At 47.0% G+C, this 22,940-nt stretch overlaps 1 protein-coding gene and 1 non-coding gene across 2 annotated transcripts in view; one reads left to right on the top strand and one right to left on the bottom strand.

Moving 5' to 3' along the window:
* VXN (vexin) overlaps positions 1–21,317 on the top strand; it is a 965,102-nt gene extending 943,785 nt beyond the window's left edge. The window contains exons 4-7 of the mRNA XM_050802078.1: positions 8,141–8,294; positions 12,871–12,932; positions 16,344–16,441; positions 18,692–21,317. Of these exons, the coding sequence (XP_050658035.1) occupies positions 8,141–8,294; positions 12,871–12,932; positions 16,344–16,441; positions 18,692–18,875 (498 nt within the window). The 3' untranslated portion in view covers positions 18,876–21,317. The remainder of the gene's footprint in view (positions 1–8,140; positions 8,295–12,870; positions 12,933–16,343; positions 16,442–18,691) is intronic.
* LOC126961875 (U6 spliceosomal RNA) lies at positions 3,611–3,717 on the bottom strand. Its single transcript, XR_007728461.1, has one exon. It is a non-coding gene; the product is annotated as a U6 spliceosomal RNA (small nuclear RNA).
* Positions 21,318–22,940: the final 1,623 nt, after the last annotated feature.

Here is a 22,940-nt window from a genome sequence, read left to right as displayed (position 1 = left end):
CATTTTGGGAGGTTGAAGCAGGAGGTTAGCTAGAGCCCAAGAATTCGAGGCCAGCCTGGGCAACATAATGAGACCCCGACTCTACAAAAAAAGTCAAAAAATTATCCAGGCGGCCAGGTGCAGTGGCTCAGGCCTGTAATCCTAGCACTTTGGGATGCCGAGGTGGGCGGATCACCCGAGGTCAGGAGTTCAAGCTCAGCCTGGCCAACATGGAGAAACCCCATCTCTACCAAAAATACAAAAATTAGTTGGGCATGGTGGCGCATACCTGTAATCCCAGCTACTCAGGAGGCTGAGGCAGGAGAATTGCTTGAACCTGAGAGGCAGAGGTTGCAGTGAGCCAAAATCGTGCCACTGCATTCCAGCCTGGGCAACAGAGCAGCTCCATCTCAAAAAAAAAAAATTAGCCAGGCATGGTGCTATGCTCCTGTTGTCCTAGCTACTTGGGAGGCTGAAATTGAAGGATCATGTGAGCCGGGGAGTTCAAGGCTACAGTAAGCCATGGTCATGCTACTGTACTCCAGCCTGGGCAAACAGTGAGATCCTGCCTCAAAAAAAAAAAAAAAATTAATGTTCTTTGAATGAGATGGAGTTTTACTAGCTGTTGTTTGCATATAACATGTACATATACTATACATGTAAATATATACATGTATATAAATGTATTACCTTTTTATATCCAAAAGCAGTATATGCTATATAAAATTTTATACAATACAGTAGTCCCCCCTTATCTGCAGGAAATGTGTTCCAAAACCTCTAGTGGATGCCTGAAACCATGGAGAGTACTAAACCCTGTATCACTATGTCCTTTAAATCTAATAACCGGGATGGCTACTAAGTGACTAACAAGTGGAGGTTGTCCACAGAATGGAGACCCTGGACAAAGAGATGATTCATGCCCCAGGAGGGGCCATGTGGATTGGTGTGAGATTTCATCACACTTTTCCAAATGGTGCAAAATTTAAAACCTATGGAATATTTCTGGAATTTTCTGTTTAATATTTTCAGACCCTACTTGACCAAGGGTAACTGAAACCATAGATGAAAGGGGACTACTGTATACTATCAGCAAATCCTGAGAAGCTACAGAAGAGAGGGGTTAGATATGTAGACTTCAGAGTCAGATGGCCTGGGTTTAAATCCCAGTTCTATCCATTTCTAGCTATGCGACCCTGAGCAAGTTGCTTAGCTATTGTGGAACTCAACTTCCTTAGCATTAAAATAAGGATAATAAGAGAACATATCTCAAGAACCATGGAAAGGAGCAAATGATTTTTTTTTCTTCTGCAACAAAAGCCACATTTATTTTTTTTAATTTTTTTCTCATTTTTTGGCAAATGATTTAATGCATATAAAATGTTTAGTCCAGAGCCTGACACATATAAGCATTCAATAAGTATTGGGCATTTTTTTTTTTTTTTTTTTTTTTTTTTGAGACAGGGTCTCACTCTGTCGCCCAGGCTGGAGTGCAATGGCATGGTCTTAGCTCACCACAGTCTTGACCCCTTTGGGCTCAAGTGATCCTCCCTTCTTAGCCTCCCGAGTATCTGGGACTGCAGGCATGGGCCACCACACCCAGCTAATTTTTGTACTTTTAGTAGAGACAGGATTTCACTATGTCACCCAGTCTAGTCTCAATCTCTTGGACTCAAGCAATCTCCCCGCCTCGGCCTCCTCCCAAAGTGCTGAAATTTACAGGTGTAAGCCACAGTGCCCAGCCAGTTTTTTGTTTGTTTGTTTGTTTGGTTTTGCTTTTTTTGTTGTTGTTGTTTTGTTTTGTTTTGAGACAGAGTCTCACTCTGTTGCCCAGGCTGGAGGGCAGTGGCACCATGTCGGCTCACTGAAACCTCTGTCTCCTGGGTTCAAGCAATTCTTCTGCCTCAGCCTCCTGAGTAGCTGGGATTAGAGGCACCCACCACCATGCCCAGCTATTTTTAAAAATATTTTTAGTAGAGATGGAGTTTCACCACGCTGGCCAGACTGGTCTTGAACTCCTGGCCTCAGGTGATCTGCCCACTTCGGCCTCCCAAAGTGCTGGGATTACAGGCGTGAGCCACTACGCCCTGCCCAGGTTTTTTTTTTTTTTTTTTTTTTTAAGTGAAAACTTTCCATATACTAAACTATATTATGCCTTATTATCTGATAATGTACTGCTTTGCAATTTGCTTCTTTCTCTTAATAAATCTTGAATATCTTTCTATGCCAATTCATCCGTATAGCTTTACCTTATTCTTTTTTTATATACACAAACATTTTTAAATCTTTATTTATTATTATTACTATTATTATTTTTGATAGGGTTTTGTCATGTTGCCCAGGCTGGTGTTGAACTCTTGGACTCAAGCAAACCTAGTGTCTCAGCCTCCCAAAGTGCTGAGATTACAGGCCTGACCCACTATGCCTGGCCTACCTCATTCTTTATAGCGGCTGTATAATACAACATTGTATGAATGCGCTATAATTTGTTTTACCCAAACCAAACCTGAAGTTTTCTAGATTCATTATTTAACCAAATTATCAATAAATAGGGCTCCCCATTTTTTTCTATTAAATAATGCCACAACAAATTCTTGAACATATTTTTATGTTCTTAAATGATTCTGAGGATAAATTTATAGATATGAAAATCCTAGGCCAAAGGAGATAAACATTGAAACAATTTTATAGCCATTGACAAATTCCTAGCAATTACGTTTTAAAACAGCTTTTCCAGAACAGCTGAGCCTATACTGTGTGGCATCAATGTTGTTAGTCTTTGACAATCAGATAGGTAAACATATCCTGTTTAATTTGTACTTCTATAATTATTGATGTGATTCTTTGTCTTTTCATAGATGTATTGATCATTTCAACGTTTTTTTCCCTACAGGTTTCTTACTCATGTCTTTTGCCTATATTTCTCTCAGTTATATGCCTTTTCCTTATTTTAGATTTAGGGGGTATGTGCGCAGGTTTTTTACATAAGTATATTGCATGATGCTGAGATTTGGGCTTCTAATGATAGCATCGCCTAAGTAGTGAACATAATACCCAATAGGTAGTGTTTCCACCCTTTCCCCCTTCCCTTTCTCCTCCTTTTTGGAGTTCCCAGTGTCTATTAGTTCCATCTTTGTGTCTGCGTGTACCCAATATTTAGCTCCCACTTAAAAGTGAGAGCATGCAGTATATAGTTTTCAGTTTCTGTGTTATTTTGCTTAGGATAATATCCTCCAGCTGCATTGCATCCATGTTGATGCAAAGGATGTGATTTTTTGTTTGTTTTATTGGGTTTTTTTGTTTTGTTTTTTTGTTTTTGAGAGACAATCTCACTCCGTTGCCCAGGCAGGAGTGCAATGGCGTGATCTCAGCTCACTGCAACCTCCACCTCCTAGGTTCAAGTGATTCTCCTGCCTCAGACTCTGAGTAGCTGGGACTACAGGTGCCCGCCATCATGCCTGGCTAATTTTTTTTGTATTTTTAGTAGAGATGGGGTTTCACCATGTTGGTAAGGCTGGTCCCAAACTCCTGACCTCAAATGATCTGCCCGCCTCGACCTCCCAGAGTGCTGGGATTACAGGTGTGAGCCACCACGCCCAGCCAATTTTGTTCCTTTTTATGGCCGTGTAGTAAAAATATGGAATACTTCATGAATTTGCGTGTTACCCTTGCACAGTGGCCATGGTACTCTTCTCTGTATCATTTCCATTTTAGTGTATGTGTTGCTGAAGCAAGCACTATATGCCTTTTTCGAGAACCTGTTGTATGTTAAGAAAGAGAAGGGTTTCTAATGGATGGAAAATTTGATTGTAGGGAAACTGATTCTGATCCTTCTCATGGTCCCTGAAAATTCAATCCCAAAGTCTAGAAGGAAAATGCTCCCAACTTTCAAGGAGCAGTGGGTGAGGTATTCCCAAAAATTGAAAGAGAAGGAGTTGTCCGTGAGTAATTTGGAGTTTAAGAAAGTTTCACCACAGATCTTTCAGTCTTTTGGTCAAGAAGTTTGGCTCTTGTCTTCCCATATTCAGTCTTCCTCCAGGTGGACAGCGCAGGAGTGCTCTCTGGCCTTTTGCACTTTCCTCTGAATTTCTGATTTCCCCTAACAGTTAGCTTAGCCCAGCCTCTGCTTGTAAAACTCAGCCCCAGTCATACAGACCATTCAAATTAGAAGACAGGCAATGTCTCTTAGTCCACCTCCTTCTTTTGCAGATGGGAAAAGTGAATCCCAAAAAGGAAAGAATTGTCTCTGGTCTCTTGTGTCCCTAACCAACTGATCCTTGGCTTCCCTTTGAGTCTTTGTCTTCTCCAACTTGGTGATCTAAAAGCAATTGTGACTGGTTATCTTGATGAGGAAAATAATGCTTATTTTGCAACTGTACCCATATTTACAACTTCCTATGGCCTCAAATTTGTATTTGTGTCTCTTCTCATCCCTTAGACTACCATGTGGATGGATGTCAGGTTCCTTCTTCTCAAATATCTCTTTCCTCCCCGAGCGATGCTTAATGTCAGCTTTCCTTCCTCTCTCACTCTTCTTGAATTGTATTTCTTCCAAATTCAAGGCAAAGCCTCACACTGTTCCTTCTCTAGACGGTCTCTCCAGTCTTTAATTTGTTTAATTCTTAGACAATTTTATTGACATTTTGATCATCCCGATGCCCACTATCATAGGAGTAGCTCAAGGGGATAAACTTACACAAAGATGTGGGTCAGTTAAGCCTTCTGGCATGGAGCAACGACGATGGAGATTTGTGGCCCCTTCAGAATAAGCAGGCGGTCAGCCATCAGAAAAGATGGATAAATGAGATTGCAAAGGTCACATTCTTCCCAGATTTCAAGCTTGTGAGGAGAAATATTTGTGGGGTTCTCCTGATTTTTTGAAATGCACAGAGTGCCGGGCACGGTGGCTCACACCTATAATCCCAGCACTTTGGGAGGCTGAGGCAGGTAGATCACCTGATATCAGAGTTCGAGACCAGCCTGACCAACATGGTGAAACCCCGTCTCTACTAAAAATACAAAAATTAGCCGGGCATGGTGGCACGTGCCTGTAGTTCCAGCTACTTGAGAGGCTGAGGCAGGAGAATTGCTTGAACCCGGGAGGCAGAGGTTGCAGTGAGCCGAGATCATGCCACACTGTACTCCAGCCTGGGTGACAGAGTGAGACTCCGTCTCAAAATTAAAAAAAAGAAAGAAAGAAAGAAAGAAAGAAAAAGAAAGAAAGAAAGAAAGAAAGAAAGAAAGAAAGAAAGAAAGAAAGAAAGAAAGAAAGAAAGAAAGAAAGAAAGAAAAAGAAAAGAAATGCACAGAGCAACCAATTGCACTTGCACTTGAAAATTCCTATCTGGATGTAGGCCCTTTCTTTTTTTTTAAAGACAGGGTCTCACTCTGTCCCCCAGGCTGGAATGCAGTGGGATGGTCAGAGCTCACTACAGCCCCAACCTCCTGGGCTCAGGCGATCCTCCCATTTCAGCCTCCCAAGTAGGCGAGACCACAGGCACATGGCACCACACCCAGCTCATTTTTGTGTTTTTTTTTTTTTTGTAGAGACAGGGTTTTGCCATGTTGCCCAGGTCTTGAACCCCTGGGCTCAAGCCATCTGCCACCTCATCCTCCCAAAGTGCTGGGATTACAGGCATGAGCCACTGCGCCCAGCCTGAATGTAGGCACTTCTATGGGTTTACCAAGAACACGCACTTAGGAGGCATGAAACCATGGTTCTCATCCTGGCTCTGTCCCTTACAGTTCTGTGGTCTTGAGTAAGACACATGGCCTCTCTTGGCCTCAGTTTCCCTATGTATAAAATTAGGCTAGAATTGGGCTAGAACATTTCTGTGGATCCCCTCAGCCCCAAAGCATTGTGATTCTCTATTATCTCGGTCTTCTTGACTGTCTTTCTAACTGCCTATCAGCAATCTAGGCAACAAATAAGCAGAAGTGTGAATCAAAGATGTCAGCGGATGGGATCCTGAGGCTTGTGTGTTAGCTCGTGTCTTCTGCTTTTCCTACCTTGACCTCTCTATGACCAGCAAGGGAGTATTACTTTATTGTGGTAACGCTTGTTACTCTAGTACATTCCCGACTTCAGCTGACAGTTTGCTGGCCGAAAAAAGGAAACTTTCAGCATTCAACCCTTATCTCTCCTCCTCCCTGCTCATTAACATCTCATACCACCATCCTAATTCTCTAATCTTGCTCCTAAACTGAGGATGCTAAAAAGCCTCCTCTCAGACCAGTGTGTTCTAAGACCACCAGCAGCAAACTCAGACTGTGTCCTATAGACCAGAAAATAAACCAGGCTGCCAGGAGCCTTTCAGGAGGCCACATGCATCCATTTAGCTGTCTGTTTCCTGGGACGGGCCTAACCCACTGAGCTGCAGCCATATCAGAGCCTCTGTTATTGTGGAAAATGAGAACCAAGTATCAGGCCCAGCTAAGAAACAGGAAGGCTCAGAGCTGGGCCCTTCTCCTCTTTCCTTTCCTGCTACTGGCATGCTTTGGTGGGCTGGAGGAGGCACGTCCCCAGTCGCAACCTGGGAAATAGCTGGCCTCCTTGCCAGCCCCAGGAAACCTCCTACATCCATCTGGCTGCTGGGCTGAGCAGCTAATGTCACTCCACTCTCTCCCTCCCCATTCTCCCTCCCCACCATGCAGAGAAGAGATGGGGAGGTGGTGGTTCTTGTTCCTGAAAGCGAACATTTGTCTCCCTTTCAGAGGAGGAAATGTTGGAAGGCAGCGGCAGTCTTCCTGTGGACTCCAGGCTTCACATCCTGCCTTACTTCCTCCTTCTACAAAGTGGGTCTGAGAACTCCGCAGCAGTCCTCACTCCTCCTCTCTGAGAGCAATGCTGAGAGAATGAAAATAAAATCAGGAACAGCTGTGATGAAAGGGCTGCCCACCCCCAGAATGAATGACCCAGTGTCCTGCCTATATATAAATATTCAGGATCAGAGCCCAAACTACCAAGATTCCCCTTCACGACTCTCCATAGTAAGATAAAATGGCTACTATTTGTCTCAAGTTTTTACACTTAAATTATCTCAATGATTTAAGTATTTTTATTACATTCTTTTCCAAAAAAAAAAAAAAATACCGGCCGGGCATGGTGGCTCACGCCTGTAATCCCAACGCTTTGGGAGGCCGAGGCAGGCAGATCATGAGGTCAGGAGATCGAGATCATCCTGGCTAACGCAGTGAAACCCCGTCTCCACTAAAAATATAAAAAATTAGCCAGGCGTGGTGGCAGGCACCTACCTGTAGTCCCAGCTACTCGGGAGGCTGAGGCAGGAGAATGGTGTGAACCTGGGAGGCGGAGCTAGCAATGAGCTGAGATCACACCACTGCACTCCAGACTGGGTGACAGAGTGAGACTCCACCTCAAAAAAAAAAAAAAAAATAAGGCCCATTTTGGTGGACTCTAACAGAGTAACTTCCCAATATAACTACTCAGCAGGTGGTGATGACTGAAAACATTTTAGCTTTGGGCCCTTTGTTCTGGCTTATCAAGATTTCCGTGCACAGAACCACACCCAGTGGAAATTCATCTCCCAGCTCCACCCTGACCCAGGCACTCTGGTCTGGGAAGTGGGGGCGCGGGTAGGAGAGCACCCCGTGTCCCCTGCTCCATTTTGCCAGCAGCTTCTTTCTTTTTAAAAACCTGAGACTAAGTTGGGCCTGAGCCCTCTCCCTAGGTCTTCGCTCTGCTAGAGCATCCAAAAAGTTGTCCTCTGCATGAACAAGGGTGTTGTCCACTCAGCTACAAAGACTGTAAGACCTCGCTCTCCAGAACTGCCCTCGTTTCAAGGCCTGTTCTATTGTCAAAACATGTCAGGCGACGGGGCAGCTGACCTGCCCAGATCTCTGGCCTGATGGCCCAGGCTCCTAACTCTGTGAAGGGCTTGCTGTTGAGGAACACCCCTGCCCCCTCCAGAACCCTCATTTGCTTGCACCATGGCACCATTTGGCAGTCTGAAGTCAAATAAAGCAGCCACTTCTGGCCGGTTTCCTGCCCAGGTTTTGTCGCTGCCACTAGAATTCGCTGGAGTCAGGATCAAGAAACTTGCTCGACGCGAGCTCCATCTGCAAAGCTCCCGCCCTGGGGACCGTGGGTCCCGAGGCCCGAGCAGAGGAGTGGGCTAACCGCACTTCCCCCGCCCGGCAGGTGGTGATCGAGTCGGACCTGTACACGCACCAGCCCCTGGAGCTGCTGCCCCACCGCGGAGACCGCAGGGACCCGGGCGACGGCCGCAGGTTCGGGAGGCTCCAGACCGCACGGCCGCCCACAGCCCACCCCACCAAAACCTCTGCCAGACCCGGTACGTGAGTCCCGGCCCCAGCTTCCCGCACCTCCCTGGGCGCAGGGACCCACTCAAAGCCACCCACACGCCCAGGTCAGGGCAGCGTTGGCGGTGGCTGCGGCCTCAGTCGCGCCAGGTGACCAAGCACCTGTGCTTTCCCAAGTAAATGCTGTTTCCACCACAAAAGCACCTGCTGTCAGGCCTTACCTTAGCCCCACACATCTTCTACCTATAAACAATCACTCCTAGGTGTACGTAATGAGTAAATACTTTTTTTCTTTTTTTTTTTTTTTTTCCGTTTGAGACAGGGTCTCACTGTGTTGCCCAGGCTCAGGTACAGTGGCAGCAATCACAGCTAACTGCCCTGGGCTCAAGCCTTCCTCCCGCCTCAGCCTCCCTGGGACTACAGGTGCACAGCCACCATGCCCAACTAATTTTTTTTATCTTTAAAAGACAGGGTCTTGCTATATTGCCCAGGCTGGTCTCGAACTCCTGAATGCAAGTGATCCACTGGCTAAGGCCTCCCAAAGTGCTGGGATTATAAGCATGACCCACTGAGATGGGCCCTTATCTACCATCTTGCTCCACAGGAGGTGCTACTGTATTCTAGAGATAGTGTAAATCAGAATGCTCTGGGGTAGAGAAAATCATGATCCATGAAGCAAAGGAGGCTCACATAATTTATTTAACACACACACACACACACACACAGAGAGAGAGAATGTGTGTGTGTGTGTGTGTAAAATTGTACAGGCTTTTCATAAACTGCCATCATAAAATCTTACCATTCTAAATTTGAATGACCCAAACAACAATCTATAACAAGAATGTAGGAGTAAGTTTGTCTTGAAAACTGGAAACATTATAGTTTTACCTTAGATACTATTTTTTTTTTTTTAATGGCTTCCACCCCAAGCAGCTAACCAGGAATCTGCCTTTAGCCCACCCAAGTCTATGATGGTATTTTGCCTTTAATTGCTGGTTTAGGTTATTTCCGTTATGCCCACAACCTAAAGTTATTCATATTTTAACTCCAAAAATACACAATAGAAAGTCCAGGGTGTCCTTCGGAAAGCCTTTGGGCGTTGGCAATTTTGTATATTACAAGAACTGAAATAAGACTCTACTGAGTATAGTCCCTTCCATCTTTGAGTTTTCCCTTTGTAGATGCTAGACCAGGCCACCAAGATTTCTTTGATTGCTAAGAACCTAATCCTGCTCCTCTGATCCTTTGCATAAGAACTTATACATCAAGCTATATTCTCTATTAAGTGGTTACATACACGTATATGTATGCAGAGTTTGAAAGCATTAGGAAAACCACAATCTGCCTTGCAAATGAAGACGAGATAGATTTTTTCTCTGTGTCTATATATAGGTGGGTGGGTGGGTGGGTGCATGTGTGTGTGGAAAGAAGAAGAGACAGAATATTTATCTTTTCTATAAAATCATAAAGTGAGTTTAGAGCCATGCTTCTCAAGTTTTAATATGCAAAAGAATCACCTAGGAATCTTGTTTTTATGCAGATTCAAATATAGTAGGACTGGGTAGGCCCCAAGATTTTATGTTTCTAACAAGCTTCCAGATGCTGCTGCTCTGGGCACAACATATTGAGCAGCAAGGATTTAGAGATGATCTAATGCATGGTTCTCAAAGTGGAGTCCCGGGAGCAGCAGCAGCAGTCCCTGAAAAATTGTTGGAAATGCAAATTTTATGGAATTAGAAACTCCAGGTTTAGGGCACATTAATCTGTGTTTTAACAACCCTCTCCCCACCACCCTTCACTGCCCCCGCCCCACGTGATTCTAATGCACCCTGAACGTAGAGAGCCTCTGATTTACTGCAATTGCCCCTCTGCCAATTTCCAGAAGAAACTGAAACCATAGAAACTGTTTGACCTACCCAAGGTCGAACTGCTTGTAAGCAACAGAGCCAAGATAAATCTCAGGTCTTTTGATTCCCTAGCTAGTGCCTCTTCCTCACAGGGAATGTCTTTCCAACTGTTTAGTTTTAGGGATCACTTTCATTCCTTTCTAAGTAGTTTGTGGAAGCTTGAGCTGCCTGAGTCAGTCTTTTATTCTAAAAGACAAGAGCAATAAGTTATGATATGGAGAGAATCTGCCCAGCACGTGACAGTCAGCTCATGCAGGAAATATGCCAGTGAGGTTTCAAAAAAAAAAAGAGAGAGAGAGAGAGAGAGACTGGGCTGGGGATTGGTTCAATTCCTTCACCTCCTCCAATCTGATAGATTCCAGAGTGGGTGGGAGGGAGGGAATGTTTCTGAGTCAAAGCCAGACCATCCTCCTGTCAAGAAAGGTGCCTGTCTCCAGGGAGCTCAGATTTTGGAACTGCTTTTTTCCTGAGCCATAGACGGCACCTGGACGCAGTAGCTGTCTCACCTGGGAGAAAGATGCTCCGGGGAATCTTGGGAATTGTAGGAACTCTGAATGCAGAGACCTGACTGAGAAACTCTCAGGTGCCTGGAAATGGGGCAGTCCCCAGGCCTGGGCCTGGGAGAATTAGCTGCCTCCAGGACTTTTTCTGAGATGTCCTCAGGCACCTCAGAACCAACTTGTTCAAGCCTTTCCTCCTTTCTCAGTGGGGGCTATTATCCTTCATCCCAGCAAGTCCCCAGGATGTTTTCCCTAATGCCACCTTGCCCTCCCCACCCCTTCGACATGAAACACGGACAGCATCAACTCCTAGGTATTTCTCTCCTAGCCCTCTTGAAACCTACTTCGAGCTACCCTGGCTCCCCCTCCCTTCATCTCCACTGTGTAGAGAACATCATCAGTGAAGGGCCCAGCCTCCAGCCCCTCCCACCAGGCTACCAGAGAGGTCCACTTGAGAGCAGAAATCTGCCCCTGTGCGCCCTCAGCTTTAAGTACTGTGTCCGCTCCTGGCCTCTGCCCTCCAGACCACACTGACGTCTCCAAGGCTACCTCCTATGACACCCCTGTCCTCACCGTTCTATCACGTAGAACAGCCCTGAGCCGTGGAGTAGTTCTGTGACAGCTCCATGATATCCTGCTTCCCAGGACTTTCCCTGACACTGTTCTCTCTGCAGATTGCCTTCCCTGTGTCTCTCCACCTCGCAAATTCCGCTTTCTCCTAGCCAGGGTAGAGGGTCCCTCAGTCAAGCCTCCTTAACCCTGAAAGACCACCCAAAGTCAGTTCGCTACTCCCTAAATCACCCTTACCTGGCTTTATCATAACTGTTATGTATCTCTAAAGCCTCGTTTCCTTGACTGGAAAGTACAGACTAGTCCAGACCAGCCTGAGCAACATGGCGAAACCCTATCTCCACAAACAAAAATTAGCCAGGCGTGGTGGTGTGCACCTGTGGTCCCAGCTACTCCGGAAGCTGAGGTAGGAGAATTGATTGAGCCCAGGAGGTCAAGGCTGCAGTGAGCTAGAGATTGCACATGCCACTGCACTCCAGCCTGGATGACAGAGTGAGACCCTGTCTCAAAAGAAAAGAAAAGAAAGGCTGTGGTGAGGATTAAATGAGATAATACTTTTACGGTTTATGTTCAGCACAGTGCCTGGTGTACAGACAAAAATGTGAGCTGCTATTATTATTAGTTGTGCCAGGGCTCCATTCATTATAGTTTAATCTTGGTAGTCTTATAATACTTGATTTCATTTGCATTAAGGTATTTTCTTGTGGGAGGGGAGTTATTTCTAGATTCTGTAGTACAGTCAGATGGGGCTTGTCCTGGGACACCTGCCCCAGAGAGACCTGTGCTGAAAGCCAGCTTTCCCCTATGTTTTGTCAGCTACCTCAGCTCAACACCTGAATCCTCAGAAGCTTCAGGGCAAAACCTACTCAGAATTAGGTTGGGGCATCAGGAATAAAGGCATTAGAAAGAAGGTTCTCCAAGGTTCTCCACCCATACCTCTCGTAAAGCCAGCGTCCCACGATTCTGATCTGATACACTCCGGTCCTTCCATGTTATGCGGCTGCACTTCCTTCCCAGCACGCGCGTGAAGTGTTCTCTGCCCATTTTCAGAGGGGCATCCAGAGCACCGTGTTAAATAACTGATCCCAGCGATAAAGACTTAACTCTGAGAACCTCTTTAACGTCTTGTGATCTGAGGCCTTGGGAAGGAAGGAAGAGCTGAAGGCACATTCTGAGCACCTACTGCATGCAGACATAGTGCTAAATAATCCACACGTGTGATCTTATTTTTAAATAGACTTTAATTGTACAGCAGTTTTAGTTATACAGCAAAACTGAGCTGAAGGTAGAGGTTTCCCATATACCTCCTGCCCCCACACACAAGCACAGCCTCCCCACACACACAAGCACAGCCTCTACCCATCAACAGCCTCCACCAGAGGGATATGTTTGTTATAGTTAATGAACGTACATAGACACACTGATCTTATTTAGGCCTTAGTTCCAGCTCCCCTAGAAGAGTGACAGTTGCCTCATGGCCTGACCCTCCTGCCTGGTTTTGCTGCTTGGTACAAAGGCCTTTAGGAATTCCCTGCCATGGCTGATTGGCTAACAAGGTAATTGATGCAGAGCCAGGGGGAGGCAGAACACAGAGTACCACTGAGTAATATCTCCTCTGTTCAATGTTACAGTGGGGATTTCTGAACCCAAAACATCAAATCTGTGTGGGAATCGAGCATATGGAAAATCTCTGGTAAGTAGAATAAGCCTGCTTAGTTGTATCTGTTGTGCATTAAGCTTCTGGTCATGTCTAATTCTCCTGTGCCGTGAAGAGAGACTCAGTGTTCTTTGTTCCAGGCCTGAGGATTATTAGAAAAGCATAACTGGCTGTTCTTTGCTCCTAAAAGCTCTCAGTTGGCTCTAATTTTTGCCCTTGTGGAACATCCCTGGCTGCTTCTCTCTTTCTTGTAAGAAATTCAGGTCTTAGGCAAACAAAAGAAGTTATTATCCAATAGACATCTTACACATGGTGGGGGTGGGGGCGGGATGGGCTGGTTTCTATCACAGGACCCTGCCAGGTAGAAATGCCTGACTAATTCCCAAGCACAGTCACAGGGGAAAAGAGATATGAGGTTCTCACGCGCTATGAAACACCAGACACCACTGTCTTAGTTAGCACAGGCTGCTGTAAGAAAATACCATAGACTGGATGGCTAAAACAACAACTGCTCACAGTTCAGGAGGCTGGGAAGTCCAAGATCAAGATGCCAGCAGATTCAGTATCTGGTGAGGGCTTTCTTTCTGGCTTGCAGATGGCCACCTTCTCACTGTGGGTTCACATGGCCTTCCCTCTGTGCATGTGGGGAGAGGGAGATCCCTGACATCTCTTCCTTTTCTTGTAAGGGCACTGATCCTATCATAGGATCTCTACCTTCACGACCTCATCTAAACCTAATCACCTCCCAAAGCCCCTGCTCACAATACCGTCACATCCAGGACTAGGGCTTCAACACCTTGTGGGGAGGTCCGGGACAAGCATTACCCACTCAGACTGGTCTGAGTCAGGCCAAAATGACCAAGCTTTTATGTTCCCTTCTCACTCCATCAAGGCATGTGGGCTGTACCAGGAAGGGTGTGACCTTGACAAGGTGGCCCTCTACAGCCAAGCCCACCTGAAGGAATTAAGAGCTTTCTGCTACCCACCCTGCTGTCCTCCCTCCCACAGCTGGGCAGCTGTCCTTCCTTGAAGGAGATGGAGTGGCACATCTCCAGGCCTATCAGTACATCTCTCTCATCTCTAGGCGTGAATGTTGGGTTCCCTCTTGGTTAGCAGAGTCAGCAGTGCCTGGAAGTGAGGTCAGCTCAGGCATCCTAGACTTTTTGAATATCCGCTCTCAAGATCCGTAGGTGGTGCAATGTGAGAAGCAGAAGAGACCCAAGTTATTGTGCCAGGCCCTCATCGTCACAAACAAATTGGACAGAGATTGCTTCGCTCCTGGTCTGGGCAGGAGACCTAATCCAGGGAATCTCATTTAGGTTATTGCTATTCTAGGAAAACCACACACAGGGCTGTTTGCTCTTCCCAACCTGGTACTCAGGGGAAACCAGGAGGTCTGGGCAGTTGATGTCGAGGGAAGATTATCAGGCTGTGACAGTTCCAACAGCTGCCCTCGCCTGAGCCAGAGAAAAAGCAAGGTCAAGAGGAGGCAGGTAGCCATGATCTTGGGCTGACTGGCCCCAGCCCTTAAGCTGGCCTCAGACAGTGTCCTTGGCAGAGAGGCAGTGACAGCAGGAGTCCAGAGGAAGCTGGGAGGGTATAGGGTGGTGATGGGGATATAGTTACAAAGGGAGAGAATAACAACGAAGAGGAAGAGGCCAGGCACAGTGGCTCACACCTGTAATCCCAGCACTTTGGGAGGCGGAGGCAGGTCGTCACCTGAGATCAAGAGTTTGAGACCAGCCTGGCCAACATGGCGAAACCCTATCTCTACTAAAAATACAAAAATTAGCCAGGCGTGGTGAGCCATGCCTGTAATCGCAGCTACTTGGGGGGCTGAGGCAGGAGAATCACTTGAACCTGGGAGGCAGAGTTGGCAGTGAGCCAAAATCTGCCACTGCACTCCAGCCTGGACAACATGAGCGAAACTCAGTTTCAAAAATAAAAAAAGAATGAAGAGGAAGAGGAGGCAGCACAACAGACCCTTCCTCGGGCCTGGAGATAGTTGGGGCTGGGGTCCCACAGCTTATCAGAGATCTGTGACCTCAGCATGGAGAGCAATCCAGGGCTCACACAGCTAAATCCCAGTCAGTGCTGAAGTGTGCTGGGTGAGACTGGCCTAAGGACAGGGGAAAAGAGTGGGAACAAGGCCTTTCACCCAGAGATGAGGGGTGTGGGAGTTCACCGGCCCATGGCTTAACGGGAAGGAAGCGTTCAGATGGACACCAGGTGGCAGCAGCTCTGCCCACAGTCAGCCAGCTTGGGGCGGGAGGAGGGATGAAGAAAGTGCCCTTGACCGGGCGGGAGGAGGGATGAAGAAAGTGCCCTTGACCGGGAATTTCCCAGCGATTTTAGGAATGTGGTGACTTGAAGCCTTGGATAGGGCTTAGGGGGAAGAACACAGCACAGAGTGTGTCTATTGTCCAAGCGGCCTCTGGACTTAGCCCTAGTTAGGCCACTGGTTAATTTTCCGTTAACTCTCTATGTTCCTGAGTACTTGTCCACTCTTTGGGACGGGTGAGGAGGGCTGCCAAGTGGTCCAGTCCCAGACCCTGCTACTCACATAGACACTCAGTGCTGTGGGGATCTGAGGACAGAGAAAGATCACCGTGGGCCACCAGCCTCAGGGAAGGCTTCCTGAAGGAAGCAGCCTTGAAGGGGAGACAGATGAGGCCTAGAGCCAGAGGGTGAAGGAGGAGGTGCTGCTGTGTGAGCATCAGAGAAGGGAGCACCCACTGCTGGCAGTGGAGCTACTGACACACACAGGGACCAATGGGAGGCCGAGCTGCATAGATGAGGACGTCCTGTGCTGAGAAGCCTGGAGGAACAGCTGCAGAGTCAATCTGCCCTGCAAGGTGGTTGGGCAGGGGTGGGGGTGACTTATGCTTCTAGAGCCCAAGGAGGGGCATGAGGAATGTGGTGGATCTGCTCCGAAGCAAGGAGGTCCGAGGTCACCGTCGCTTGAAGGCTGCAGCAGAGGAAACGGAGAGGCTGGGCTGGCCCTACCCTACGCAGCCTAATCAAAGCAAGAATCTGCAGAATTTAGTAACAAATTGGACACCAGTGATGATGGAAGTGTGAGGGTGGCAGTTGCCACATAAGACTGAGCTGCGCTGTCTCCAGTTTCTTGTTTCTCTCTCCTGAGTTTCTCTAGGTCAGTGGCTCAAAGTGGAGTCCCAGGACTAGCAGCACCAGCAGCATCTGGGGAATTGTTAGCAATGCAGATTCTCAGGCCCACAGCAGACCCACGGACTCGGAAGCTGGGGTGGTGGGGCCCGGCACTGTTTATCAAGCCCTCCCAGGCAGTCCCACACCTGCTGAATGATGAGGACTATGCCCGGGCGGTGGTGGTTCCATTCAGTCATCCCCACTCGCAGACGGCCTCAGTCAGGGCCAGCGTGGGAAGGCAGATGCATCCTCACACTCCCTCCCGCTTCCTCATGGCAGATTCCGCCAGTGCCCCGGATCTCAGTGAAAACTCCGACCTCTGCCTCGTTGGAGGCGACAGTCATGGGCACAGAGAAGGGAGCTGTTCTGATGAGAGGGTAAGTGCTGCGTCTCTGGCCCCACCGCCTGTGGCCTCCCACTGTCCTGATCCTTCCTTCCCCAGAAGAGCACCAGGCCGCCTGGCTGACAGACCCTGGAGAGGCTGACACAAACCCATGCCAGCTGCAAGTTACCTTTTAATGAGGCCAATAATCCTGGGTCTCTGCAGTGCCTCATCAACTGTTTCCGTAGGATTAAATGGGAGAGTTTTTCATGGTTTCCACTTCATTAACGCCACTCTTTAGGCTTGGAGAAGTCATTTGGGAGGTTTTTTGGTTAATTAGATGAATGTAATCACGAGCCATATTCAGAACCTCCCATAAGCATGTGGGCATCAGAAATGTCTCATGAGTAAGTTCAGGGTCCCCTGCCCACCAGTTAAGAAGTGTGTCAAGTACAGAGGTTTCAAACCACACTTGCAACTGCAGTGTGACTACTCGCTTTCATCCAGAACCGGCAGCTAGGGAGGCAGGAGTGGATAACCCCAACACCCCTCAGTGACACTGCCTTCTGCCTTGCACCAAGACAGTGAGTCTTCAACTCGATTCAGCACATACCTGTATGCCCCGGACTACGTCCTCCACACTACAGGCATTTCAGGGTGGCGAAGGGTTAGGTTCTTTTCTCAGATCTGCTTTCTAGGCTGGAACTGCCACCGACCCACCATGACTTCAGGCAAGTTATTCAGCCTTCCTGTCCCCATCCGTTCAAAAACAAAAGCGTAAAACAGGAATCACAGGGAGTACCCATCTTAGGGGGTTGTGGTGAGAATTAATTTTTTGGTTTTTGTTTTGTTTTGTTTTGTTTTGAGAGGGAGTCTCGCTCTGTCGCCAGGCTGGAGTGCAGTGGCGCAATTTTGGCTCACTGCAACCTCCACCTCCGGTATTCAAGCAATTCTCCAGCCTCGGCCTCCCAAGCAGCTGGGACTACAGATGGCCACCACCATGCCCAGACAATTTTTGTATTTTTAGTAGAGATGGGTTTTCGCCACGTTGGCCAGGCTGGTCTCAAACTCCTGACCTCAAGTGATCCACCTGCCTTGATCTCTCAAAGTGCTGGAATTACAGGCATGAGCCTCCGCACCCGGCCTGAGAATTGAAAGAGATAATGTGTGGAGAGCTTAGTACAAGCTGTTGTCAACATGTTTCAGGAAATTCATCTAGTAGTTGGGAAGCCATGCACCTGGGAACATGTTGGATGCACGCAGGTGGGGCTGCAGACTACACCGTCAGCCTGAGCACTGCACACTTTGAAAGCAATGGGAGGTCAGAGCAAGAACAGGCTAGTGAGGAGCACTTCTGAGTGACAGAAGGTTGGCTAGAAAGAATTATAAAAACCAAGTCATGTGTCACTCAATGTATGGGGACTTAACTGGAGAAAACAAAAACTTTTTTTCTTTGATTCTATTATATCCAATAAATATCCAAAAAGATTGGATCATATTTATTTTATCTTAATGAGGTACAATATTTAAGTGGCAACGACTGTTGCTGACTGCTGGTGTAAACAAGCAAAAACTTCACTGTGCGGTGACAGAGGCCACCCTTTCAGTCCACATGGCTGCATTGCAAAGGGTTCTAAATGGCTCCCTTCTCTCTAAACTCAATCATTGTCATTTCAAGTTGTTCCTGGACCCTGGTTGCAGAAAAGAAAAGTAAGGCCACCATTTCTTTCACCTAAGGGGAGAAGGGTGTAGGGAATGAACACATGTTGAGGCCCACAGTGTGCCAGATGCTTCACTCTCTCATTTTCCTCCTCCAAAAAGCCCCTTGAGTTAGATGAGATTATCCCCATTTTGCACATGAAGAAATTGAGGCTGGTAAAGGTTAAGTCACTTGCCTGAGGTCACACAGCAGATGGGAAGCAGGAACCCATCCCAGACTTCATGCTTTTTCAATAGCTGCTGCTTGGGGACCTGTCCTTTCCAGCAAGTTTGTTCACATAGAGGCTGGAGAGGTAGGGATGCAGAGCCTTTGGCAAGACCAGACCCAGAGCAGGGGGACAGGAGCAGAACTTGAAATCCTTGAACCAGCGTGTCCAGGGCCACCTCCTCCATTCACACCATGGGAAGCTTTCCCCAGGGGAAGCCGTTCCTGTGAGGGTCCCTACAGTGACCTTACAGCTATGTGGATCCTGGTCACAGAGGAGGAGCAGAGGAGATAGAGCTCTGGCCACTCTTCTCTAGGGCAAAAATGAAGTCTGGCTTGTGAGCGGACCACCCTCCCCACCCACTCCTGGCTTTTCTTTAGATCCAGACATCTCAAGAAGATGACTGAGGAGTATCCAGCCCTTCCCCAAGGAGTGGAAGCCTCTCTACCACTGACGGGCAGTGCTTCCTGCGGGGTCCCCGGCATCCTCCGGAAAATGTGGACAAGGCACAAGAAGAAGTCTGAATATGTGGGAGCCACCAACAGCGCCTTTGAGGCCGACTAAAGGTGACCCTCTTCAGGTGCCCTGTTTTGGCCGAGGTTCCCTGAACAAGAGGAAAACACTTCAGGATTGGAACTGAGCCACACACACCTCTGCTAGTAGCTGGTCCAAACCCATTATCCTCCCTCACTCATTGATCACCCTGGGATAGAGCACAGGAAAGAAATGTCCCTCGAAGGCAAAATATAAAACTGTCCCTTCTTAGAACTGCTAAAGCCATTGGTCTGAAAGTGACTTTGGGAGGTCATAAAGTTTGTATCTCTATCTTTAAGCAAAAAATTAAACTTTCTCAGCTCATTTTAAAGACCTCCAAGGAAGGAAAAAAGCAATTCCTCTGTCTTCCTTGTGAGTTGCTCTAAAGTGTGTGATTTTCTAGTGTAAATTGACTTTGAGGCACTTGTAAACACAATGGTTCTTACTGTTTCCATTACTGCATTTACTTCACCTTGACAAGGTACAAGTTTCAAGGACAAAGCACTATATATTAAGTTAGTAGTTCTAATATCCACTTGAGAGTATATTCAAGGTTGATTTTCATGGCCATTTGGCATGATTGCATGAACTCTCTATTCTTTTATGTGCAGTTTTTCTATAGAAAAACATTAAAAGTTAAATGTTGACTGCTAATGTTTTCTGAAGTGGCATAGTCTAGTAGAATCAATAATCCCTTGCTTTGGTATAATAATTTGAACTTTTGAAAGTGCTTTCTCATCCATTATCTCTTATCTTCACAAAACCCCTGTGGAAGAAAGCACAATTATTCCCAATCTGCAGAGGGGGAAATGGAGGCCTTTGGAGGTTACGGGACCAGATACCAGATAGTGGAACCAGACACCAGGTCCTCAACTTCTCTCCAGGGGACTACCTGCTTTGCCTACTCTCTAGCAACTGATTTGGGGAAATTTTAAAATGGTGAGAGAGTGTGTCTCTGGGGGCAACCATTGAAGGGAAGACTGATAATGTTGGAACAAGTAAGGGATTTGAATGAAATACATTATTATATCTTATATGTTAGCTTGAACCAGAAAAAGTTGCCATTTTTGTAGGTCAAAAACAAGCATCAATTTCATATGGTTCAACCTCATATATGATACTATGCTTTTGTTCTATCAATGAAAATGTCATCATCAATTCCATTGTCAACATTAGTAGCCTTAAAACTATAACATAATAATGATGATAATGATAATTATAGCTATCATCTATTAAATGCCTACTATGTTTCAGGCATGATACTAGGCAATTTACATGTATCATCCTAATCTTTCTAACAATTCTATTAGGTGGCCCTATCCATTTAATGGATGCCAATTCAAAGGAGTTAAATGATTAGACTAAGGCACCTAACTCATGTGAGTGTCAGGCTTCGATGCCTGTGTTACAGCTACTCCTTCACACAAAATAGTTCAGAACATAGAGAAGGACCAAGGTTAATAAATGATTTTCATCCCAAACACTAAACATGATTGATGGGTAGAGGCTGCCCGAAGTGCTGTGTAGAGATGGAATCTGAGATAGAAGAATGCAGTGGTCAATTAGTAATGCTTGCCCATGGAGGGATTAGTTGACACATGCCTTGTATATTTGTCATCTGTGGCCTAAACTCTGCCCCCAAAGGTTTGTTTTCTAATTCTGAGGTTTAAATTAATCTAGCTCACTTAATGAAACCAGAGATCCTATGGTAAATTCAGCCTAAGACAGTGCTGGAAATTGCCATATGTTGGTACAAAGAAGTGTTTGGCCACATTACAGGTCTCAGACTCAACTGCTATGTGTGACTGCTGCTCTGTGCCTATGCATGCTTTTTTGCTGAGTTCCCTGTTTCCATATCTCCAGGTGAACCATAAGAATGCAGAGGGTGGCTGAGAAGCCTGGGCTTCTGGGATTCCACCTTGCATTCTCTGCTCTTCAACCATTGTTTTAGACTCTGAACACCTGATCCTCATACCTGAACGTGATTTGGAGACTTGGGCATCAAGTGCTCTTTTAAGAAGGGGCTGTCCCAAAGGACTGTTCAATAATCTTATTCAATAGAGATGTTGGAGTCCAGAACCAAGTTAGGGAGCAAACCAGTAACCTATGCTGGTCGTAACAGAGGATCCTACAATGATGTTTGTTTTTAAGACAGGATCTTGCTATGTTGCCCAGACTGGTCTCAAACTCCTGGGTTCAAGGCATCCATCCTCCCACCTCAGTCTCCTGAAAGCTGAGATGACAGGTACATGCCACCACACCTAGCTCCTTACAACCATTTATTTTAATTTATTTCATTTATAACTGATATCTTTCATTTGTATGTGGCAGCTAGAGATTTATATAGGATGGAAGTAATTTATTTTTAATTTAAATATTTCATGTTGAACTGTTTGCCTTGTATAGAACATTTTATTTGGCCAATTCAAATAAAAATAAAATCTGCTTTGTTTGTGACATTAATGCGCCACCGTAAGAGCATGCCTAGGCTCCCTCATGAAATAAAAGTGGTGACTTTCACAAAGGGAAAGACTTAGGAACCTGGACCTCACTGCTCCTTTAAATGAGAAGGATGGTAAGAAAGAACCCAGCGTGTTCTTTCCATCCTAAGGCAATGTCTGGTTTTGATATTATGGGCACTGCTCAGCAGTTAACAGCAGGGTCACTTCTGTCAGGGCCTGGACTGGCCTAACCTGTCCTCCCCAGGCTCGACCTCCTACTGCTGATGCTGACCCCTTGGTCCCCACCATAAGCCCCAGGGGGTCCAGTGGCTATTGTCAGCCTGCTGGTCTCTCACCTTTGATGGGGAGAAGATGCAACCTCCCTGTTCTGTACCCACCTCTTGTTCAGCCTCGCTAGAGACTGCCCCCATGACTCATGTCACAGCCACTTGCAGAAGGACGCCAAGGCTCGCTGCAGCAGGTCATCCGGGAATGACCAAGCCTGGAGTCTTCTCGAGCCAGAGGCAACAGGGTTTCCAGGACATTTAGGGTAATAAAATCGCCTCTGTTAGGACCCAGTCCAGTCAAATATTTCTGTTCTTACTTGAGCACTCACTGTGGCGGTTCCCCCACCCCACCCAGCACTCAGGTTGTCTTTTGAGCCGGCAGATGGGCAGTGGGTAGGAAAAGCAGCACCAGCCAGAGCCCAACTTTAAAAGGAATCATGTGACACGTTGCCTCCTTGAAATTGGCAGAGACCGAAGGACAAGCGAGGAAAAAACACAGGCAGAAAGATGACTCTCCTAAGGATTAGAATTTGCATTGAGTTTTGCAAACCACTGAGAGCTTTGTGGTTGACTCCATCACCACAATGCACAGCGAGAAGGCTCTCATTCTGCAGACCAGGCCACATGCCTGGAAATTTATTTAAATTTTTGTTACACTGGACCCGGGACAAGATTCATACCTTTTAGTACCCTTGGTCAGGAGGGAGCAGGGAGGGTGAGAAATGGCAGCAGAAGGAGCCTGACATGCGGCAGGTCATCAGTTGGGTAGCTGAGCTGCACCAGCCACGTCCCTATGTCCTCGTCAGGGAGCCAAGCCAGGAGGCTCCCACTGCCCCCCATTATGGGCCCTTCCCACACCCCTCAGACTTCTCAGGACCTGGGCAGTTCTGGAAAGCCAAGCACCATTTCCCCAGGCCTGGGCTGGCCCCTTGGAGCACAGTTGTCATAAGGCTCATCTGCCTCCCCTGGGGGAGTTGCCCAGAGGAGCCCAAGGAAGGACAGGAAGGGCCTCACTTTTCCAGGAAGGACCAGGATCTGGACCCTGCCTGGCCCTAATTAGGCAGGAGTACCCAGAGTTCTGAGCAAATGCTGACCAACGCTTTGGACTGGATCCACAGAGAAGCACACTGAGTTTTCTATTCAACTGCCTGAGCCCTGGGCATTCTTCAGAGAGAGAGGCCCCACTTCGTCTTCAACCAGACTCCACCGAGCTCAGGATTTGCCCCAGCCAGGCAATGGAATGATTGGCATGGGGTCTGGGGACATCAGGAGTTCATCAGCAGCCCCCAGTGGACAAGATACAGCTATTTCTAAAATCACAGATGCCCCAGTGACTGCTCCCAGTGTGACCACACCTCCCAGGTGAC

The sequence above is a fragment of the Macaca thibetana genome, chromosome 8 (genome assembly GCF_024542745.1).
Source record: "Macaca thibetana thibetana isolate TM-01 chromosome 8, ASM2454274v1, whole genome shotgun sequence".
NCBI lineage: Eukaryota > Metazoa > Chordata > Mammalia > Primates > Cercopithecidae > Macaca > Macaca thibetana.
This window is presented reverse-complemented; position numbering and strand designations above follow the sequence as displayed.